Here is a 19,845-nt window from a genome sequence, read left to right as displayed (position 1 = left end):
CAACCGCGTCCACGTCACGAACGAAGTGCAGTAGCTACAATTAGTCGGGGTATCCCTAGCGCTCGACCTCTACTCTTGTGTGTTGTGAATCTACATAGCAAAAAAATAACGCTCATCTAAATTCGCTACAATTTATTACAATTTACAAACCGTTACTAGTAACGGCGCTACTAAGATAGATCCACAAAAAACCGCTCATTAGAAGAAATTAGCTAGTGATTGAAACATCTTTATCTTTCTCACCTAACAGTGGCCTTGAAGTTGGGTAGTTCTTGCAACTTAGCAGGGTAGCGCTTGACCTTGACTCTTATCTAATAGTAAAAAAAATCGCTCTTATTTCACTACAATTTATTACAAGCAATACTGTTTTAAATAATGGTACATAACATTCCTCATTACGCCTTAATAAAGTAGGGTAGGTCGTGCAGCTTGGCGGGGTAGCGGCGCAGCCAGTCGCCGCCCGCGTGGCGCCGGCCGGGCTCGCCCTGTGCCAGCCAAGTGCCGGCCGGCAGGTAGATGTCGCGCTCTGTGGCTCCCTTCTCTAGCACTGGCGTAGGATTAGAATAGCATTGTCTTCGCAAAGACGAGAATAACTACAGCTTATAACAAGAAATACTGGCACATAAGTCCTTAACGCGTCCACGTCACGAACGAAGTACAGTAGCTATAATTTGGCGGGGTAGCGCTAGCGACCTCGACTCTTGTGTGTTGTGTATCTACTTAGCAAAAAAAAACGCTCATCTAAATTCGCTACAATTTATTACAATTTACAAACCGTTACTAGTAACGGCGCTACTAAGATAGATCCACAAAAAACCGCTCATTAGAAGAAATTAGCTAGTGATTGAAACATCTTTATCTTTCTCACCTAACAGTGGCCTTGAAGTTGGGTAGTTCTTGCAACTTAGCAGGGTAGCGCTTGACCTTGACTCTTATCTAATAGTAAAAAAAATCGCTCTTATTTCACTACAATTTATTACAAGCAATACTGTTTTAAATAAGGGTACATTACATTCCTCATTACTCCTTAATAAAGTAGGGTAGGTCGTGCAGCTTTGCGGGGTAGCGGCGCAGCCAGTCGCCGCCCGCGTGGCGCCGGCCGGGGTCGCCCTGCGCCAGCCAAGTGCCGGCCGGCAGGTAAATGTCGCGCTCCGTCGCTCCCTTCTCTAGCACTGGCGCTACTAGGATCGTCTCGCCGAGCATGTATTCTGAAAAAGTCCGGAATCAAAGTGAAAATATAATCCTCCATTTGTCTCTGGTAGATAAGAGAGGGTTTTGCTACCTCAATGATTAATAAATAACCTGATGATGACGATTATTTTGAAAACTAGCGGCCGCCCGCGACTTCGTACGCGTAGATCCCGTTTTACCCCCTTCATCTATCTTACGCGGTTTAGATTTTTTCATAAAAATGTTTTTTCCCGCTAACTCCCGTTCCCGTGGGAATTTTGCAATATCCTGTTGTAACTAAGCTTTAAATTTACTAAGATACCTGCATGCCAAATTTCAAGCGTCTAACTTAAGCGGTTTAGATTTTTCATACAAAAGGATTTTCCCGCTAATTCCCGTTACTTTGGGAATTTTAGAATATCCTATTGTAACTAAGCTTTAGGTTTACTAAGGTACCTGCATGCCAAATTTAAAGTGTCTAACTTAAGCGGTTTAGATTTTTCATACAAAAGGATTTTCCCGCTAATTGCCGTTCCCGTGGGAATTTCTAAGTATCCTATAACCTGCCCAGGAGTACGAAGAATAATTGTACCAAATTTTGTTAAAATCCGTCGAGTAGTTTTTGTTTCTATAAGGAACATACAGACGGACAGACAGACAGACAGACAGACAGACAAAAATTTTACTGATTGCATTTTTGGCATCAGTATCGATCACTAATCACCCCCTGATTGTTATTTTGAAAATATATTTCATGTACAGAATTGACCTCTCTACAGATTTATTATAAGTATAGAAGATACGATATAGAACTGATCTGATTATGACAGACTCCTTTAAAATAAGATAGATACCGCAAAGTTGACAGGATTTTGGCCATAGGACAGTTCGGCACACGGTACATAAATGAAGCATGCTTGCTTCGTAGATCATCATGCAAATTGCAAAGGATTGGAACTCTTCAAGGTTTAATTGCTTTTGACTGCCAACCTCAAGAATATTGCTAGTGGTTGGTTAATGAAAGCGGTCATCGTGCTTAGTGGCTTCCATCTAGCAGTGAACTGTCATAGTCTGTATTGGTGTTGATGATCATGCTGTCAATGAAGGCTATCAAGCCTCAGTGGTCTAGTGGTTTCATTTCTAGATTATCACCTGTATTTCCAGCTTTTTATCAATGACAGTCAATAAGTTTGGTGTACTTACGGTCCCAAATATCATAAGCCTCGCTGTCGTCTGGCGCGATCCACCATACGGGCGGGTTGACGGGCGCGCCCGTGGCCACTGCGTTTGCGCACGCCGCTATGATCTGAGGCGCGTACTGCGCGTGCAGGTCTACGTATTTCTTGCTTAACGCGATCGTCTGGGGAAGAACATCACAACAACAAATGCATTGGATTGGAAAACCCTCGGACGTTTCATTGGATGATGTAGATCTTTTCTAATCAGAAAGAAATTAATCATGCTAGGAATTGTTGGCTCTCGAATTGACAGTTCAATGCCGCCACGCTATCATTGGCCATTCGTTAGTAACCTCAAGATCGGAAACTTATGATACAGAAATATTTTGAGCAAGAAATAATTCCATGACAGCCACGGCCTGATAAAGTTTGCTGCTCGTTTGCAAGATCTCTTATTCTCCATCTAATAGTAGCAGTTCTTTCTCTAGAATTGTATTGACTATTGTGGTGAGCCCACTCGTAACACAAGCTCATTTAGCTTAACACGAGGGGCTAAAGGGACTATTAGTAATTTGTGCAATACAAATTGCTAATAATCTAAAAAAAATGTGTTCTTTTAATTTTGTCACATTAGTATCAAAAGTCCACTTACTTCATTGTCAAAGTCCCAAGGCACATACGAGAACTGCAAGCTAGGCATGAACGTGTTTGCCTGCAGCCACCGTATGAACAGCTCCTTGCTGGGTGGCTCGTTGTACCCGTTGCCTCCGATCATGTCCGGCAGCACCAGCGGGTAGCCGTTCATGTTCATCTGCAGGAGCGTGGTCACGAGGGTCGGGAGCCCGTTCTCGAAGGTCCAGTACGTGTCCTTGTCGATCATGCGCACGAATATTGGCAGGTTTTGGGTTCTGGAAGACAAAATACGTAAGAATCGTTGCACAAAATACTGTTAGACAACAACTATAGCTGAATAGCGGAACAGAATCTCAATTCTGAATGGATCAACTTTCTCTCAAATCAAAATTGGAGTCATGAAGAAAAGTGCAATTTTGCATTGGTAACTCTTCTAACACCTCCCGCGATCTTCACCAGATCGTCGGTCCACCTAATGGGAGGCCTGCCCGCACTACGTCTTCCGGCTCGTGGTCGCCACTCGAGAACTGAATGCGAGCGGCGCAGGACCGATCTTTGTGGAAAACCTTGGGGGAAGCCTTTGTCCAGCAGTGGACGTCTTTCGGCTGAAACGAACAAACTCTTCTAGCATCGCAGATGTCAATAGGCAGTGATGAATGTGATGATCGTTTATCAGGTAACTCATATTTCCGGATGTCCCTTCGTTACTCATGTCTTACCGGTATCCAGATCTGACTTCCACCATCGGACCAAAGGTTGAGACTGCTCTCACGTAGTCGGCAGTTATAACTCCTGGCTGATCTCTGATGTCCCCTTTCAGGACTGGTATCTGAGAAAAAAAGTAATTAACGATAAAAAATGTGGTAGGTTGTTAAAAAAATCTAGGAGAAGCGAGATCTAATCGAAGAGTTTTCCCGTTTTGGTTAAAAAAATATTGATAAAGGGAATGTACCTGAGGTGTCCAGCTCGACTCTCCGGCGTCGAACTTGAAGCTGTCAAGCCCCGTGGATTCCTTGAGGGACTTCAGTCGTTCCAAGAACCACTCCCTCACTTCCGGCTTGGTGAAGTCAATGTAGGCCGTCGTCGTCTCGTTGTCGTTCCACCAGCTCGTCTCCACTGACCCGTATTCAGAGGATACCAAGTAGCTGAAAAATAAGTCTATCTTATTCTCCTTTTTAGGTAAGGGATCTTCTAAATCTGCTTACCAGATGAAATGTATGTAAAATATAATTAGTTAAATGTAACTATTAAATTTCCTTACCCTTTTTCTTTAGCATCAGAATACCAAGGTTCACAGCCTTTGTTTATGAAAGGATGTGACCAAATAGTCACTCTAAAGCCTTTCTCTTTCAACTGGTCCACCGTGCCTTTCATATTAGGGAACCGCTCTTTATCGATCGTCTGAGAACCGTAGCATGTCTCCCACAGATCGTCGATCTCCAGCTGGCTGTTAGGAAAATCGTATTTCAAGATCTCGTCTGCGAACTTCAACACGACGTCGTGGTTAACATCCCGCTTGTACCTCGCCCAAGTAGACCAGATCGGGTACGTTATCATTTTTTCATCAGGAATTCCTGTGGGTTTCTCCAGGTATCTTTCTACGGCATATTCATGAGCCTTTCGTACATCTTCGAATATTCCAATTGCGTAAATCAGGTCATTGCGATCTCTCTTGCTCGAATAAGGTGGTTTGATTTGGGCTTTGAAGCAAGCAGCGTTTTTGTCCTGGTTGTTCTGGTCGACGAAGAGAGGGACTTTCTTGTCGAAGTAGAAGAAGAGACCAGCGGAGCTGAGCCAGTAGGGTTCCGCTACACCACAGTTATCTGCTTCTTTCGTGACGTAGGAATAGTCGGGAAGAATCAGACGCTCGATTGGCCAATACTGGCGTTTTTGTTGGGGACCACCGTACCATTTGTTGGAACCTGGAAGAGGATATTGTTACTTGTGAATGTTGCTATATAACTTTATCTGAGCATGATCCACATGAACCGCCATTGACAATTTTTTCTGTCCACAAAGTAGACTCCAAAGATACAACGATATGGAAGTTTCTGGAATATGGTGTTCTGTATCTCTTACCCAAATTAACGCAGTCCTCAAGCTTAACGGTCTTCGGCGCTTCCCAAGTCACGGTGATGACCTGTCCCTTCCTCTCGCCCGCGATATCCTCGTTGCTGATCCGCACGGTGGTATCGTTGGCGAACTGGATGACGATGTCTCCGTCCTGCACCACGTCTTTGATGGTGCCAGCGTGCCGGCCGATCACGGTGATCACCTCAGATATGCCCTCTGGTGGAAAAGAGGAGAACTTGGGTTAAGGTTGGCTTATTAAAGCTTCGGGACTATTCCCACCTCTCGTCCCACCACTGCAACTCCTGTGTAGCCAGGATATACAGCTTGACCGCCATAAAAACCCAACCAATGAAGGTCAAGTTTGTCCCGGGGGAAAGTTAAACTGTCATTGGACCCGCAACGAAATTAATCAGAAGAACATAATAGGAGGAGTTCGAAATTGTTATTACAGAGACAGCAGTCGCATTCAAAGTAGATCTTAGTGAAGGTAAGGGAGCAGGAAGGCGCTGAATGCAAGCCGCTGTCGTCAACCGGTCTATCTGGAAATCATTGGGGAGGCATAGCCCTCCTTTCTATCATAGGTGCTGTATGTTCAGCAGTGGACGTCCTATGGTTTAAATGATGATGATGATGATCTTACTGCGTTCCAACACGACGTTGAGTCCCCCATACGGGTTGTCCTGAAGTCGGGCCTTGACTCCCGGCGAGTCTAGCACGGTGACGTCGACGGCGAGCGCGTGCGCCGCTAAAGCGACTACCACTACCACTGAAAATGTAAATCAAAATTAAAGTATTTGGGCAAAAAGCACAGATACAGAACTTGTGCAAGAATCATATTGTACAGTCAACATTTATCGGACTTAATTTTATTTCGCAAAGTAGTTCCATATCAACACATATAACACCTTACTTATACTGTGACATAACGAAAAATGTAAGGATGTGCTTTATGTGATGTGGGTGTCGCAAGCCAGTCCGGAAAAATGCTTGTGAAACTCTACATGGTACTCTAAAAATCTAAGGACAAGTTAAGTTTCGTAATTAAAATATTCCTTCTTTAAATTTTTCTTTCCTTCACCCATGCAATTAACCTGCCCATCTAGTTGTTTACTGCTACAAATTCCCAGAATTGTATCTACCTATAATGATTGATATAGATATTTCTGAAATGCATCAGCTACTCTGTAATTATAATAATAACCGTTTCAGGCCGGTCTATTATTCTGCGCGGTAGTTTTTCTGAAGCAATCAGGTTTAGTTGTCGCACGAACGCATTAACTCTTTGTGCCTTAGACATTTGTTTGTGCTGTAATTAATACCAATTTGCATGATAGGAAAAGTTATGCGAACTACTATGATAGATGACTGAAGCAGTTAAAATTAGACCGCTTTTTCAAGTTTCTAAGGCCGAGTTGCACCTTCTTACTTAACTTTAATAAACGTCAAACAACTATACAAAAATACCTGGTTATAGTTATGGTTAAAGTTAAGTGGAGCAACTGCGCCTAAGAGATTTTATTGTTTTTATTGTATTTTTTTAAAAATTGCAATGCAAAATACACTGTTAATAAATATGGTGTCAAAAACGTACCTTGAGCAATACACTTGGTTTCCGGAATTATGTTACCCCAGCGAATATCGTAAATAATCTTACCTAAATTTTCCCAACAATCTACACTCGCGAGCAAAAGTATGGAATCACTTACATGAAGTTGTTTCCACGCGATCTTGTGTACTAACGAATTTGTTAGTAACAAAAAAAGTAGCACCATTTTAAAGATTAAACTTTTAACTTTAAATTGATACCAAATTCATTTTAATCACACCGGTATTTAAAAAGATATACCGGCTGATGTGAAGAAGTAAGAAAAAAGGCATGTACCAACTGTTTGATACGTCGCGAGTTGCGGCCTATTTACCCCCTATAAAAGCACGTGTTTTCGGATTTTTGCGTTCACACGTTGATCCATACACATCTCGGCTTCTTTTGACACTTTACCTGGGATTCTACACCTACAGAAGCAGCACAAATCGTTGCACTGTTGCAAGAAGGGCTCAGCCAGCGGGCTGTCGCACGTCAGCTCCACATAAACCAGTCCTGGGTTTCGAAAGTTTTAAGACGCTTTTGGGAGACTGGTGGCTCTATCCCGAGACCAAGTTCTGAACAGCGCCGGTGCACATCGCAGAGGGATGACCGTTTTTTCATGTCAAACTCTCTATGAAATCGTCATTTGACTGGCATCGACGTCCAGCAAGAGCTCAGAAATGTTCGTAGGATAGCTGTTAGCGAGTGGACAGTTCGTCTAAGATATGAGCAATAAAATTTGACTCCAAAAAGGCCTGCCACAGGCTGGAAACTGACGGCAGGTCACCGACAAGCACGCTTTCAATCAGCTCGCACTCGGAAGGCGAGTAATGGAGGCGAGTTTTGTTTTCCTATGAATGCAGACTGTTTTTGCAGTGCAGCAGTCGAAGAGGTCGGGTCTATAGACGGCCTGGGGAGCGATTTGTGCAGTGCTGGTTCGCTAAAACATTGGCTTATGGGGGTGGCTTGCTCGACTTCCCATCGAGATGTGTAGGAGCAAATTGAAAGCGTGCTTATTGGTGACCTGCCGTCAGTTTCAAGCCTGTGGCAGGCCTTTTTGGAGTCAAATTCTATTGTTTATATCTTAGACGAACTGTCCACTTGCTAACAGCTATCCTACGAACATTTCTGAGCTCTTGCTGGACGTCGATACCAGTCAAATGACGATTTCGTAGAGAAGTTGACATGAAAAAACGTTTTTCCCTCTGCGATGTGCACCGGCAATGTTCAGAACTTGGTCTCGTGATAAAGCCACCAGTCTCCCGAAAGCGTCTTAAAACTTTCGAAACCCAGGACTGGCTTATGTGGAGCTGACGTGCGACAGCCCGCTGGCTGAGCCCTTCTTGCAATAGTGCAACGATTTGTGCTGCATCTGAAGGTGTAGAATCCCAGGTAAAGTGTCAAAAGAAGCGGAGATGTGTATGGATCAACGTGTGAAAGCAAAAATCCGAAAACACGTGCTTTTATGGGGGGTAAATAGGCCGCAACTCGCGACGTATCAAACAGTTGATACATGTCTTTTTCCTTACTTATTCACATTAGCCGGGATATCTTTTTAAATACTGGTGTGATTTAAATGAATTTGGTATCAATTTAAAGCTAAAGGTTAAATCTTTAAAATGGTGCTACTTTTTTTGTTACTAACAAATTGGTTAGTACACAAGATCGCGTGGAAACAACTTCATGTAAGTGATTCCATACTTTTGCTCGCAAGTGTATTATTAAGCGAAAATAAAGAGCTTATCACTAATAAATAGTGACTGGTAATTTAATACTTGTTATTGTATACCGTGATAAAAATGTTGCTATTGTTATAACACACATGTGAACCGTTTTTTGCATGTTTTAGTCTTTAGGTGGAAAAAGAAACACACTAAAAATTGGCTCAGGGGAATTCAAACCTACAACCCCAGATTGCAGTCCGTTTCGCGAACGACCATGCTATGCAAAGTGGCCGTCCGCCATATTGCCTGCGATTATGTGAAAGTATGACGTAAGTTTTATGAAAATTGAAAATCCTTTTTGAATTATCAGTAAAAAATAATTAAAATAAAATTGAAATAGTAAGACACGGGTCTTAACGCGATTATTATGAGTTACATTATGTACTCACGGCTTGACGTTTCGGCTGCGATGCTGCAGCCGTGGCCACTAGACCCGTGTCTTACTATTTTAATTGAAATGGAACGCGAAAGTTTAAAATGTAATAAAATAAAATTATTTTATTTAACTAAAATACATCATTGCCCAAGACGCGAGATTGATTCGTTTATTCGGCAAGAGCTTTTCGTAAATGTTTCAACACTGAACTCTGCTTTGCACATAGTTTTCAACACTAATGTTTTCTTTGCCCGACTGCAACAAAAAGAGGGTTATGTTTTACACTAGTACTCACATGTGAGTGACACGGCCATCGCGGTCGCACTCTGACTGCGGTTGTGGGTTCCTCCTCGCTTATTATGTCGGCACAACTGCCCCATTATCACACCTCTTAATTGGTGCAGTTGATAAGGGAGACTGCTCATTGCAGTATGAGTGTTTTCGTCTACAATTATTAATTAAAAGCTTGAAATTGTAAAATATTCTTTACATACGAAAGAAGTACCTTACGTACCGGAAAACGTAGCGTGAGACGTCCACCCACAAGGTGGACCGACGACCTGATAAAGATAGTAGGAAGGCGCTGGATGCAGGCCGCTACCAACCGTGCGATGTGGAAATCATTGGGGGAGGCCTATGTTCATGGACGTCCTGTGACTGACATGATGATGATGACGAAGATGAGGAAAGAAGTAGGTATGGAACCCCAACCCGTCTGGCCAGGGTAGGGAGTGTAAGCCAAATCCTCTATTTGCCTCTGGTAAATTGGAGAGGGTCGTGAATCGTGATCCTGCAGTGGAGACTAAATGACCTGATGATTATGATGATGGTGAGGTTTGGAACATGTCATGTGGGTGCGTTAGATGATACCAGACTTAAAGCAGTTATGGTATCTAAGTTAAATTAAGGTATTTGAGTCAATGGTTTAATGTGCATGAAAAGATCTTTAAGATATCGCAAACACCGATTTCTATTGCCACAAGTACCTGTGTTACCAAGATGTGACCCTGAAGTTTGCAGGTTCTATTTAATTTATAGCAGGTAAAGCCTGGTCCGTGAGCACGTAGAATCCCGTCCAATGACCCCAACCGCTCACGGACCAGGCTTTAGACTGTTTCAAGACTGTAGTAGAATCATCCCAAAAGTATATTATTTTATTTTATTACAATCATAGCAGCTTTTGATCACAGTATGTATGAAGTCACTCTATAAACGACGTCACAAATTAGTCACAGGCTTGAACAATAGGCGGCAAAAACTCTGCGATCCACTCCCGCGCATCTTCGGCGGAAGAATCTCGAGTGGCGCTTGTATCTAATATCAAGCAGAGTTGATAAAACACTTTATGCCTTGTAAACATGTTTGTTTAATGTTTAGGCGCGACGAATCAAGAAAATATGCTTTTGACGTTAGTTTAGATGCAAATTAGAACGACAGTATAGCTTGTTTCAATCAAGTACACGTAGGTAAACATCAGATTTTACCTCGAGACCAACCCTTTCCGTCACGAATCTATGTTTCAGATCCCTAACTTGAGAAAACCTTTTACCGACAAAAGGTACTTTTCCATCATCATTTCAAGCATAGGACGTCCACTGCTGAACAGAGGCCTCCCCTAATGATTTCCACAAAGGCCGTTTGGTAGCGGTCTGCATTCTTCTACAGATTCCCATCAATTCGGAAATTTATTAAATCTGGTTTCAAGGGATAGGGGAGACCGAGGAGAGTTGTAACAGAGGAGAGCTGAGTTGAGACATTGACGATTTTTTGGAACTTATTAACTATCAGCGAGCTCGCAATATCACGTATTTGTTAGCTCGAGACTTGAACTAAAAAGCGCGCACTGTTACGAGAAAATGAAATGAAAATGAAATAAATGAGAAAAAAAAACGTTAATGTCTCAACTCTCCTCGGTTACATCTCCCCTCGGTCTCCCCTAGTCATAAAAGTCGTTAGAAGCCACTTTTGATAGACAAATTGTAGTTGGATAGAGTTACTTTTGCATTATTAATGTTACAATTACCACAGCGAATGATGGACATGGAGTAGGTCCTTTATCGATATCTTTGCTTATCTTCTATCTAGTTAGATATTGCTTGTATTAATGACTTCAATAACAGTGTCTCTTCCCCCTTGGACTCTCTCTCTCATAATAATATATTTTGTTTGATATTAATTTTCTTTATTCATACTGAAGTATTTAATTTCTTGTAATTATTAATGATTGCAAGCATCGTAGGATTCGGAAATTAATATCCACGACTAATTGAAATTTATAATAAATTTTTCTCTTATTTTATTACAAGAATAGCTGCAGAACCATTAAGATCTAGTCAAGCTCGCTCTTCACCGCCTAATTAGCATCACAAATTCCCTATTGTTGAACTAACTGTTAATTGTTAAGCTAATAATGATCGGCACGGATGCAGATTAATATGCAAACGAGAACTATGCAGCGAGTAAACGTTGGATTATGCAGGAAGTGGAGATTGGCGACAAAAACACACAGATTCATAAGATAACGGACGTGTTTCATTTAGACACTCGTTATGGTGTACCTACTTAATTTCAAGAAAAGTTCTCGAGTGGCGACCACGGGCTGAAAGACGTAGCGTGGGCAGGCCTCCTACTAGGTGGACCGATGATCTGGTAAAGGTCGCGGGAAGAGCCTGGATGCGGGCAGCGCAGGACCGTGCATTGTGGAAAACCTTGGAGGAGGCCTTTGTCCAGCAGTGGACGTCATTTAGCTGAAACGAACGAACGAACTTAATTTCACGGTCGTTAGCTTACGTGTATAAAGGTTAAGTGTACCTTTTGTTTTTTCATCTGCTTTGCACAGAAAAGTCGAACCTTAACTTCGAAATACTTCTATGTTCTGATTAATTTCGTTGCAGTCCAATGACAGTTTAACTTTCCCCAGTATACTTGACCTTCACTGATTGGGTTTTTATTGGAGGTCAAGCTGTAGATCCTGGCTACACAGGAGTTGCAGCGGTGGGAACGAGAGGTAGGAATAGTCACGTTATTGTCTGTGCAACTTGGTTTCTTTTACTAGGTATTGTAGAGGAGACGATTTGTTAGCTCGAGACATGAACTAAAAAGCGCGCACTGTTACGAGCTCGTTAGTAGTTAATAAGTTCCAAAAAATCGTCAATGTGTTAACTCTCCTCTGTTACAACTCTCCTCGCTCTCCCCTACGAACTACGTTATTAACGAAGCAATAGCATGGAAATGCTTACAAGATGGATAAATCGACTTTCTCGTTCTCCTTCAATTTATCTAACCTTACCCTTACCCATCTATACTTACTTCAGTTTTACTTTACCGAGCAAGTAGAGACGCCTAGACGCCGCGTTTTACTTTGTGCCTTTTGACCATCTACCTGTAAATATCCTGAACTGACATTTCTTGTATTCTAGAAGGCAGGTACTACGTAATCAATTACGTCAGGCAAGTAGGTAGATATTGTCTACTTAATTGTTTACAGCTCATGTTACTTAATAGTACCTCCAATCAATCAGAGACATTCTAGTAACCACTTCTAATTACTGATTGTTGATTACTTTTAATTACTATGTTTACTGACGGTGATAGAGTCGATATCCCTATTCCCTATCTCAATGTCAAGGTGCTTGAAAGTCTGAAGCATAGGTTCTCAAAGTTTGGATAACCATTGTGTAATGTACCGTATTTATGTACCTCAGTGCCAAAACTTTTGTTGTAAAATAAGAATTTAAGACTCAATTCGTGTAGAGTTTGGCATGTTGCGCATTGACATTTTCAATTCAGCGCTCCATTTGTAGGTACTTGTAAATGGTAGTTAGTGTTGTGCCAGTTTCTCGTTAATTCGTTAAACGGTAAACGGGAAAGGTTTTGTTAAGGCATTTTCCGACGCTAATTTAAAAAATGACTTACAAAGATCTGACACAGTAACACCAAACACACCCCCCACTCTTAAAACCAGTGACCTTTAGTGATGCGTGATCTTAGCAATCAAATAGATGAATAATTGGTTCTTTATATTCAACAATAGATGAGCAAAATAATTGAAGGAAAACTGCATTTCCAAATATTACACCTTTATTCGTCAATAAATTACTTAAATCTTAACTTGATCAACTTTTACTTAAAACATAGCAACAATAATACACAATACAATCATCAGAACAGACATAGCAGGGGCTGTAGAAGCGCCTGTTTGACTTGGAGACTCTCTCACGAAGAATGGCAGGGTGTCCAAGGGTGCGGGGTGGCTGTGCAACCAGGTGGGGCCCACGTGGAGCTTAGACGGGTCTCCTTCTTCCAACCACACGCCAGAGGGCAGGTAGATGTCGCGAGATCTGACGCCTTCTTGGAAAACAGGGGCCACTATGATGTCCTCGCCGAGGAGGTATTCTGAAATGGGAATGTTGATGTTATTTTAAATGCAGGAAAGAATCTTCTTTACTTATACAACTACAACTGAGCACAGATCAGTCATTGCACGTGCACATGCTTGAATCACTTTGAACTTCGTTTTCTTTTTTCCCTTTCTCATGTCACTTATTGTTTTGTACTTAAACATACATATTGATGTCCAGTAAATGTGCTCAATTTAGTGGCTTTTTTTCAAAATTCTTCTCATTTGTGAGAACACACAAATGTTAATCAAATTATGTGTAAATCCTACACGCTCCGTAGATTTAGCTCTGATTCATTTACGAAGATCTGAAATTCGATGTGGCTTATCGTTCCTACAATGCGCAATCCATGCAACCTAGTGTCTAGTTATGGGAATGTCTTTCTTTTCCTTACCATCCCAAATGACCAAGGTCTTTTCATCATCCGGGGCGATCCACCACAGCGGCCCATTGACCGGTGTGCCGTGGTTCACTGACGCCTCCATGGCTGCGTAGATATTCTCCGCATATGCCGCGTGAAGGTCCGTGTACTTTTTGCTGATCTCCACCGTCTGTAAGCAATTTGGGCATATTTTAGACTAGACATTAGTAAGGCCATTGTAATAATGAGCCTCATTTTGATTCGTTCGTACGTTCGTTTCAGCCGAAAGACGTCCACTGCTGGACAAAGGCCTCCCCCAAGGATTTTCACAAAGACCGATCCTGCGCCGCTCGCATCCAGGCACCTCCCGCGACCTTCACCAGATTAGTTTTGATTAGGTCACAAAGAAAGACTTTATTGAAAATAGTGGTCACATGAAATTGTGAAAACATGGCTGGTTCAGCTGGTTCTGAACACATTGAAATTGTGAGACAAATAAGTAAATCTATCAGAAAACATTTTCCAAAAGCGGCTTTAATAGGTTTATGTATTTGATATTATCTGTGTAACCAAATTGGATAAAAAGGTGTAACTGACATGTGAACTAGCTTGTAAACGATACTTCAATGACTTTACGATCATGTTGGCTGAAATAAAAACCGAATGCAGCATTGATATCACATTGAGTGTCCCTAATTACGGCATTAGAACAACAATGTAATACGTCTGATTGGAACTTGTAGGAATTAGCAGTTGACACGTTTTTATGCTGTTCAATTTGTTTGTCTCGTGATGTCTTTTTTACAGTAGGTAGCCCATGCGCGCGCGCATTGCTAAGAATTTTATTTAGCAATTTATTTTGAAACAAGTAAGTTTTCACATTGTTTTGCATTGTCATTAAAAGTAAGAGCACTAGATAATATTATGATAAATAGGTAGTGCCTACAAATACTAGTTCCTATCTTATCTTTCTTTAGTCACTCGGAGATGGAAATCATTGTGACACATATGTCAGACATCTGTAAACACTTGAAAATTCACTGAATTCACCGTTACAAACTGAATTTCAAAACAGTTATGTAAAGATGGACATTGGACGTATGTTTCATTTACTTCGATTGTAGTAGAAAGGAAAACGCCAGTAATTTCTCTTATTCCATGTTTGCTGGATAAGTAAGGGCAAGGCTAATTTATATTTTAGTTTCTCACCTCATTATCAAAGTTCCATGGTGCAAAGGAGAACTGCATCACCGGCAGGAACGTATTGGCTTGGACCCATCGAATGAACAGTTCTTTCGTGGGTAAATCTGCTTGCTCGTGGTCTAGGTTATACCCGTTGCCTCCAATCATGTCTGGTAGGACCAGGGTGTACCCGTTCAGGTTCATCTGGATAGTGGTAGTGACGATGGTGGGCAGACCGTTGTTGGTGCCCCAGATGGAGTCCCGGTCTACCATTCGCACGTAGATTGGCAGATCTTGGGTTCTGAGGGAAATAGGAGTTGTTCAATTGTTTTCCCTGATGGTCAGGATATTTCTATCATAGCATAAATGTTTTTGACTTTTAAATTATTGTATCTTTTAAATTTTTACCTGAAGCCAGCTCGAACTTCAACCATACCGCCGAATCTTGCGCACGTTCTCACATACGTTTCTACTATGTGATGGGGCTGTAAGTCTATGTCTCCAGTCTGTTGTGAAACCTGAAATAGATTATTAGCATATGCTTTTGAAAAAATTCTGGATTGAATTTTAAAGGAACATTTTCATAATTCAAATATCTTCAATTAAAGTAGAGTATTAAGTTACCTGAGGTGCAAAACTGCTCTCTCCAGCGTCGAATTTGAAGCTGTCAATGCCGTAAGTGTCCGTGAGACTCTTGACCCTCAAATACCACCATTCCGCTGCTGCAGGATTGGTAAAGTCTATGTAAGCTGCTTCTGTGCCGTTGTTATTCCACCAAGTGGTCTCAGGGCTTCCAGCCTCATCTAAAACTAAGTATCTGAAAGAGATCATGGTTGTATTAAACATAGGTTTGACGTATGTATACTCGTATCATCATAGAGTTCTTAATAACTCTTAGGGCTTTTGTTATTTTACACCTATGCTTAAGAAAAAGTTGCAATAAATGATTATGAATAGTAAAAAGAAACCTGAATGACTCACCCATTATTTAAAGCTTCAGTATACCAAGGATCGCAGCCCTTATTGATAAACGGATGCACCCAAAGCGTGACTCGGTAATCCAGAGCCTTAATCTCCTCCACGAAATGAGTGAAGTTCGGGAACTTGTTGGTATCTACTGTCAAAGATCCATAGCACACTTCCCATAGGTCGTCCACTTCAAATTGTGAGTTGTTGAATCCATGCTCCCTTATTACGTTAGCGAATTCAATGAGATTGCTCCCGTTGATGTCCCTCGAGTATTGAGCCCAAGTGGACCAGATCGGGTGTTGGACCATCCTGAAGTCCGGGACATCTGAAGGTTGACCCAAGTAGTTGGCGACAGCGTGCTTGTGTGCTGATTTCACGTCTGGCAGTAGCCAAATGTCATAGGAGAGAGGAGTGTGTTCTCTCTTTGTTGAGTAGGGTTCTATGATTTGGGCACCGAAGCAGAGATGGTTAGCTAGTAAATTGTTGTAGTCGACAAATAGAGGGACTTCTGGGTGGACGTAGACGTATTCCCCAGCTGAGTTGAGCCAGTATCTCTCAACGATAGCGCCGTTGTTGTTCTCGGAGGAAACGTAAGCGGAATAGGTGCGAGGGGCGTTCTGTATCGGGTACAGCTGGTCGATCTGCATGGGGCCACCATACCACTGCTTATTTCCTGGAAAATACATAATAATTGTAGTAACAAGGTAGAAAAGCTAGTACCTACTTTATTAAGTTCATGTATTTTACACGCCATAGCGATCTAGTGAGATTGAAATCTTTCAATACAAAAGTCTTGAGTTTAAAGTCAAAAGGTACTCTGAAGTCTGATTGTGACCTCACTTGACACATGGTAGAAGAATCAAAAGATTATTTACCAAAGTCAATGCAGTCTTCCAGTCTGGTATTCGCCGGCGCGTCCCAGTTGAACTTGATGCCCCTCGCGTTGGTGGCCTGGTCGTAGACCGTGTGGATGGTCAGGTTGGCGGTGCCCAAGTGGACCTCCACGCCGCCCTCGATGTCCTCGATAGTGTAGGGCCCGAAGAGGGTGCGACCAATGTGAGAGAGGACTTTGCGTTCGTCATCTGGGGATTAATGACAGCAGTTAATTTGATGGGTCATTTAAAATGTTTCAAGTAAACGCCATAATCATTCGCTACTGAGGGAACAATCTTTAATGCATGCAATCAGCATTGCGAATTTAATGTCATAAGTCTCTCCCAGTTTGCATAGTATTATGTCATTCTTGAACACAATATTACTAGAATTTCATAGTCTTTGTCTAATGCTCTATCTGAATCGCTTTTCAGACTCCGATGTTTTTTATATGATTGATTACCTATTAGTAATTTGTAGAGCACTCTCATTCCAGCTAAGCTAAATCCATGACCTGTGTTAGGAGTGGGTTACCACCAGTCTAATTAAATGTCAGAAATCTGCTGTCTGGTTTTTATACAACAAATGCAGCTTGCAGCAAATTGATTGCATTTTTATTACCCTGAACTCGCCGACAATTTTCTGCTCGCTGTTTTATTGACGTAGTAAGAAGTACGATTGTATGACTCTAGTTTTTTTATTATTTCTAGAGTACTAAAACTTGGTACTTAATTATAATAAGGCTAACTGATTACATCACATTTCAATGATTCCATTGATTTCCATGCCTTATCGTTGGCATTGTTGCATTGTTATGTAAATTTTTGATTGTGCTGCGATGTTTGCTTTATTATTCTGGCGTATTAAGATGATGTTAAACGGTTCATGGTAATTTAATGGGGTGGAAGTAATTCTGAAGTGTGTTAGAATCTTGATTGCGGTAATAGAGCATATATAAGCAGACTGTCCTAGTAGATCTAAATCAGAAACAGACAAGTCTCCGTGGGAGAATTTCTTTTGTGAAGTGGATATTTGGTACAGCAGCATCGGAGCTTCCTGTCATCTCGCTTGAAGTAAACCTTCAATCTTTTTAGGTCTGTTCTTTTTTTTAAGCTTAATCAATATTGTTTTGGTGAGCATGTGCACAATACCTTCATTGATCAAGATGACTTCGAATCCGCCCGTGATCATGGGCTCCAGTGACAGTGTGAGGTCGTTGGCCCGCGTGTGCTCCGGGAGGATCAGAGCTGGGTGCGCACGCGCAGCCAGCGTCATTAGCGCTGGAAGCAAAGAGGGCTACTGTTTAGACTTATGTATGTTATTTAATTTTATCTTTTATTTTGTCCTGTGGTTCTGTGTGATTGAGTTTAGATAGTAGTGTGGTTTCAGCGTTCCGTCTGAAGCACAAAAAATGTATGTTTTGGGTTTATCAGGTTAAGAGCAATATGCAATGTACACACGGCCACACTGTTAACTATCCATTTCCGTTTTTGCTCTCGCTCTAATCAAATGGTGATTCTTTCAAAGAACGAGATGACATGACTGGCAATGGGCAGTTAACACTGTTGCCGATAGTACAGAAGAGGGCACATCTAGCTAAAAACTATAGCAAAGATAATTTTGATTTTGATTTTTTGATCCCAATTTTTTGTTTTCACAAACAAATCCTCTACGTGATTGATGATGTTGCGTCACAGTCGGTACCGATCTTTAATCTAAGAGTGGTTGATACGCAATCTGTTAATGGAACACGACATAAAGATCCAAAAACAATATGGTTATCATTTGGACCAATCTACGATACGATACGATATACAGGGTGGTTTTATGTGTCTCTTCGACAACTGTGTCACTTAGATATGTGGACATACTTAGCTATTGAAATGATTTTCAGTTCGATTCTAATTCAATTCACTTCGAATTTCCACATTCTTTGTTTCGTATTTGTATTTCTGAGATTTTTATTAGTCAGAATAAATAAATCATCCAACAGTAAGGTCCTGGGAATATCAGAAACCTCAGGATAGCTTATAAATTCAAACGGATTCGAGGGTAAATAATGAAATACGTAAATTCATTACAGGAATAATTGTTACTTACTCTGCGATTTATTCAGCTTGTTTTGAGGGCTTCGGTGTCAAAAAGTTTTAGAATCGCTAATTAGACCTAATTTTACTTTCATTGTCTATAAAATGTTTAAAATGATAAAGTTAGTAAATGGATCCATCACTTATTAAACTATACGGTGTTACAAAGTAAAGCTAAATCGTTTAGATTCCTTGATGGCATCTTGTTCTAATGCAATTTACAAGTCCTTGTTATGATGAAGTGCGATTTGAAGGCCACTTCGTTCGTTCGTTCGTTTCAGCCAAATGACGTCCACTGCTGGACAAAGGCCTCCCCTAAAGTTTTCCAAAATGAACGGTCCTGCGCTGCCCGCATCCAGGCTCTTCCCGCGACCTTCACCAGATCGTTGGTCCACCTAGTAGGAGGCCTGCCCATGTTTTGTGGAAGTAAATAAATCATAATCTTCTATTGTTGTATAAATAAAAATGATTTGATGTTCGTTAGTCTGATTAAAACTCGAGAACGGCTGGGCCGATTGAGCTGATTTTGGTTTTAAAATGTTTGCCGTAGTCCAGGGTAGGTCTAAACGGTGAGCAAATACGCGCGCGATATTGTTTTTCTGTGACAGACAAAATTCCACGCGGGTGAAGCCGCGGGCGGAAAGCTAGTTATAAATAAATAAATAAATAATGACTCACTTAAAAAAGACCTCCACACAGCCATTTTCGTGCACTGCGCCGCCGCACCGTCGAGCTATGTGCCGGTATCGATCTCCTCCAACTCCGATAACGCTGTCATCTCGTATCGATCGGGGATATATCTGAAGGGCTCAGCCGTATCTTGGAGATTGCCAAGATAAGTTTGTCTTCTTGTACGAAAAGAAGTCTTGTAACACTTAGATTTACAGAAATAGCTGTGAAATCCGCGAACTTTTAGAAATCCTAACTACTGGTACGCTTTTGTGGTTTGTCATTCTTTTTAAATGAAGCAGTCTACGGCGTTATCTTTTTGACAATCTTCGTAATTCATCATTTCCTTATTCTCATTTCTAATGTTTTACGGGTTCATCCAAAAGTAGATTAAATACTAACGGAAAGTTAACGATTCCATGAATGTCATTTCAGTCAAACTTTACATTGTAATAAAATAAGTACCAAATCTAGACTAACGACTCTAGATTTAAGGTATATCCCTTTCAGACCCACGACGAAACTAAACAAGGTAGTAATAAAAGAACTCGATATTCAATATCTT

The 19,845-nt window shown here is 41.3% G+C and overlaps 2 protein-coding genes across 2 annotated transcripts; both read right to left on the bottom strand.

The window, feature by feature from the left end:
* Nucleotides 1–131: 131 nt before the first annotated feature.
* LOC114360601 (myogenesis-regulating glycosidase) lies at nucleotides 132–9,123 on the bottom strand. Its single transcript, XM_028315347.1, has 9 exons — nucleotides 9,035–9,123; nucleotides 5,695–5,820; nucleotides 5,061–5,270; nucleotides 4,243–4,903; nucleotides 3,934–4,126; nucleotides 3,701–3,810; nucleotides 3,001–3,256; nucleotides 2,374–2,530; nucleotides 132–1,208 (listed from the first exon to the last, which is right to left on the bottom strand). The coding sequence occupies exons 1-9, from the start codon at nucleotides 9,117–9,119 to the stop codon at nucleotides 1,021–1,023; spliced, it is 1,986 nt and encodes a 661-aa protein (XP_028171148.1). The 5' UTR covers nucleotides 9,120–9,123; the 3' UTR covers nucleotides 132–1,020.
* Nucleotides 9,124–12,805: 3,682 nt separating this feature from the next.
* On the bottom strand, nucleotides 12,806–19,397 carry LOC114360598 (myogenesis-regulating glycosidase). Its single transcript, XM_028315344.1, has 9 exons — nucleotides 19,290–19,397; nucleotides 17,676–17,804; nucleotides 16,527–16,733; nucleotides 15,664–16,324; nucleotides 15,307–15,499; nucleotides 15,091–15,200; nucleotides 14,710–14,983; nucleotides 13,534–13,690; nucleotides 12,806–13,134 (listed from the first exon to the last, which is right to left on the bottom strand). Exons 1-9 carry the CDS (start codon nucleotides 19,312–19,314, stop codon nucleotides 12,866–12,868), a joined length of 2,025 nt encoding a protein of 674 aa, XP_028171145.1. The 5' UTR covers nucleotides 19,315–19,397; the 3' UTR covers nucleotides 12,806–12,865.
* Nucleotides 19,398–19,845: the final 448 nt, after the last annotated feature.

The sequence above is a fragment of the Ostrinia furnacalis genome, unplaced genomic scaffold (genome assembly GCF_004193835.3).
Source record: "Ostrinia furnacalis isolate ACB-3 unplaced genomic scaffold, ASM419383v2 OfSCF5103, whole genome shotgun sequence".
Lineage (NCBI taxonomy): Eukaryota > Metazoa > Arthropoda > Insecta > Lepidoptera > Crambidae > Ostrinia > Ostrinia furnacalis.
Note: the sequence above shows the minus strand (reverse complement) of the source record. Positions and strands in the feature narration are given on the sequence as shown.

Bases quoted from the DNA above. Each gene is read 5' to 3' on its own strand.
- LOC114360601 (XM_028315347.1), bottom strand. From the start codon at position 9,119: ATGGGGCAGTTGTGCCGACATAATAAGCGAGGAGGAACCCACAACCGC. The intron at 4,904-5,060 runs GTAAGAGATACA...ATCCTCTTCCAG, and splicing joins TGAGGACTGCGTTAATTTGG to GTTCCAACAAATGGTACGGT. The intron at 4,127-4,242 runs GTAAGGAAATTT...CTTATTTTTCAG, and splicing joins TCTGATGCTAAAGAAAAAGG to CTACTTGGTATCCTCTGAAT.
- LOC114360598 (XM_028315344.1), bottom strand. From the start codon at position 19,314: ATGGCTGTGTGGAGGTCTTTTTTAA. The intron at 16,734-17,675 runs GTATTGTGCACA...ATTAATCCCCAG, and splicing joins AGTCATCTTGATCAATGAAG to ATGACGAACGCAAAGTCCTC. The intron at 13,135-13,533 runs GTAAGGAAAAGA...TTCCCATTTCAG, and splicing joins GACCTTGGTCATTTGGGATG to AATACCTCCTCGGCGAGGAC.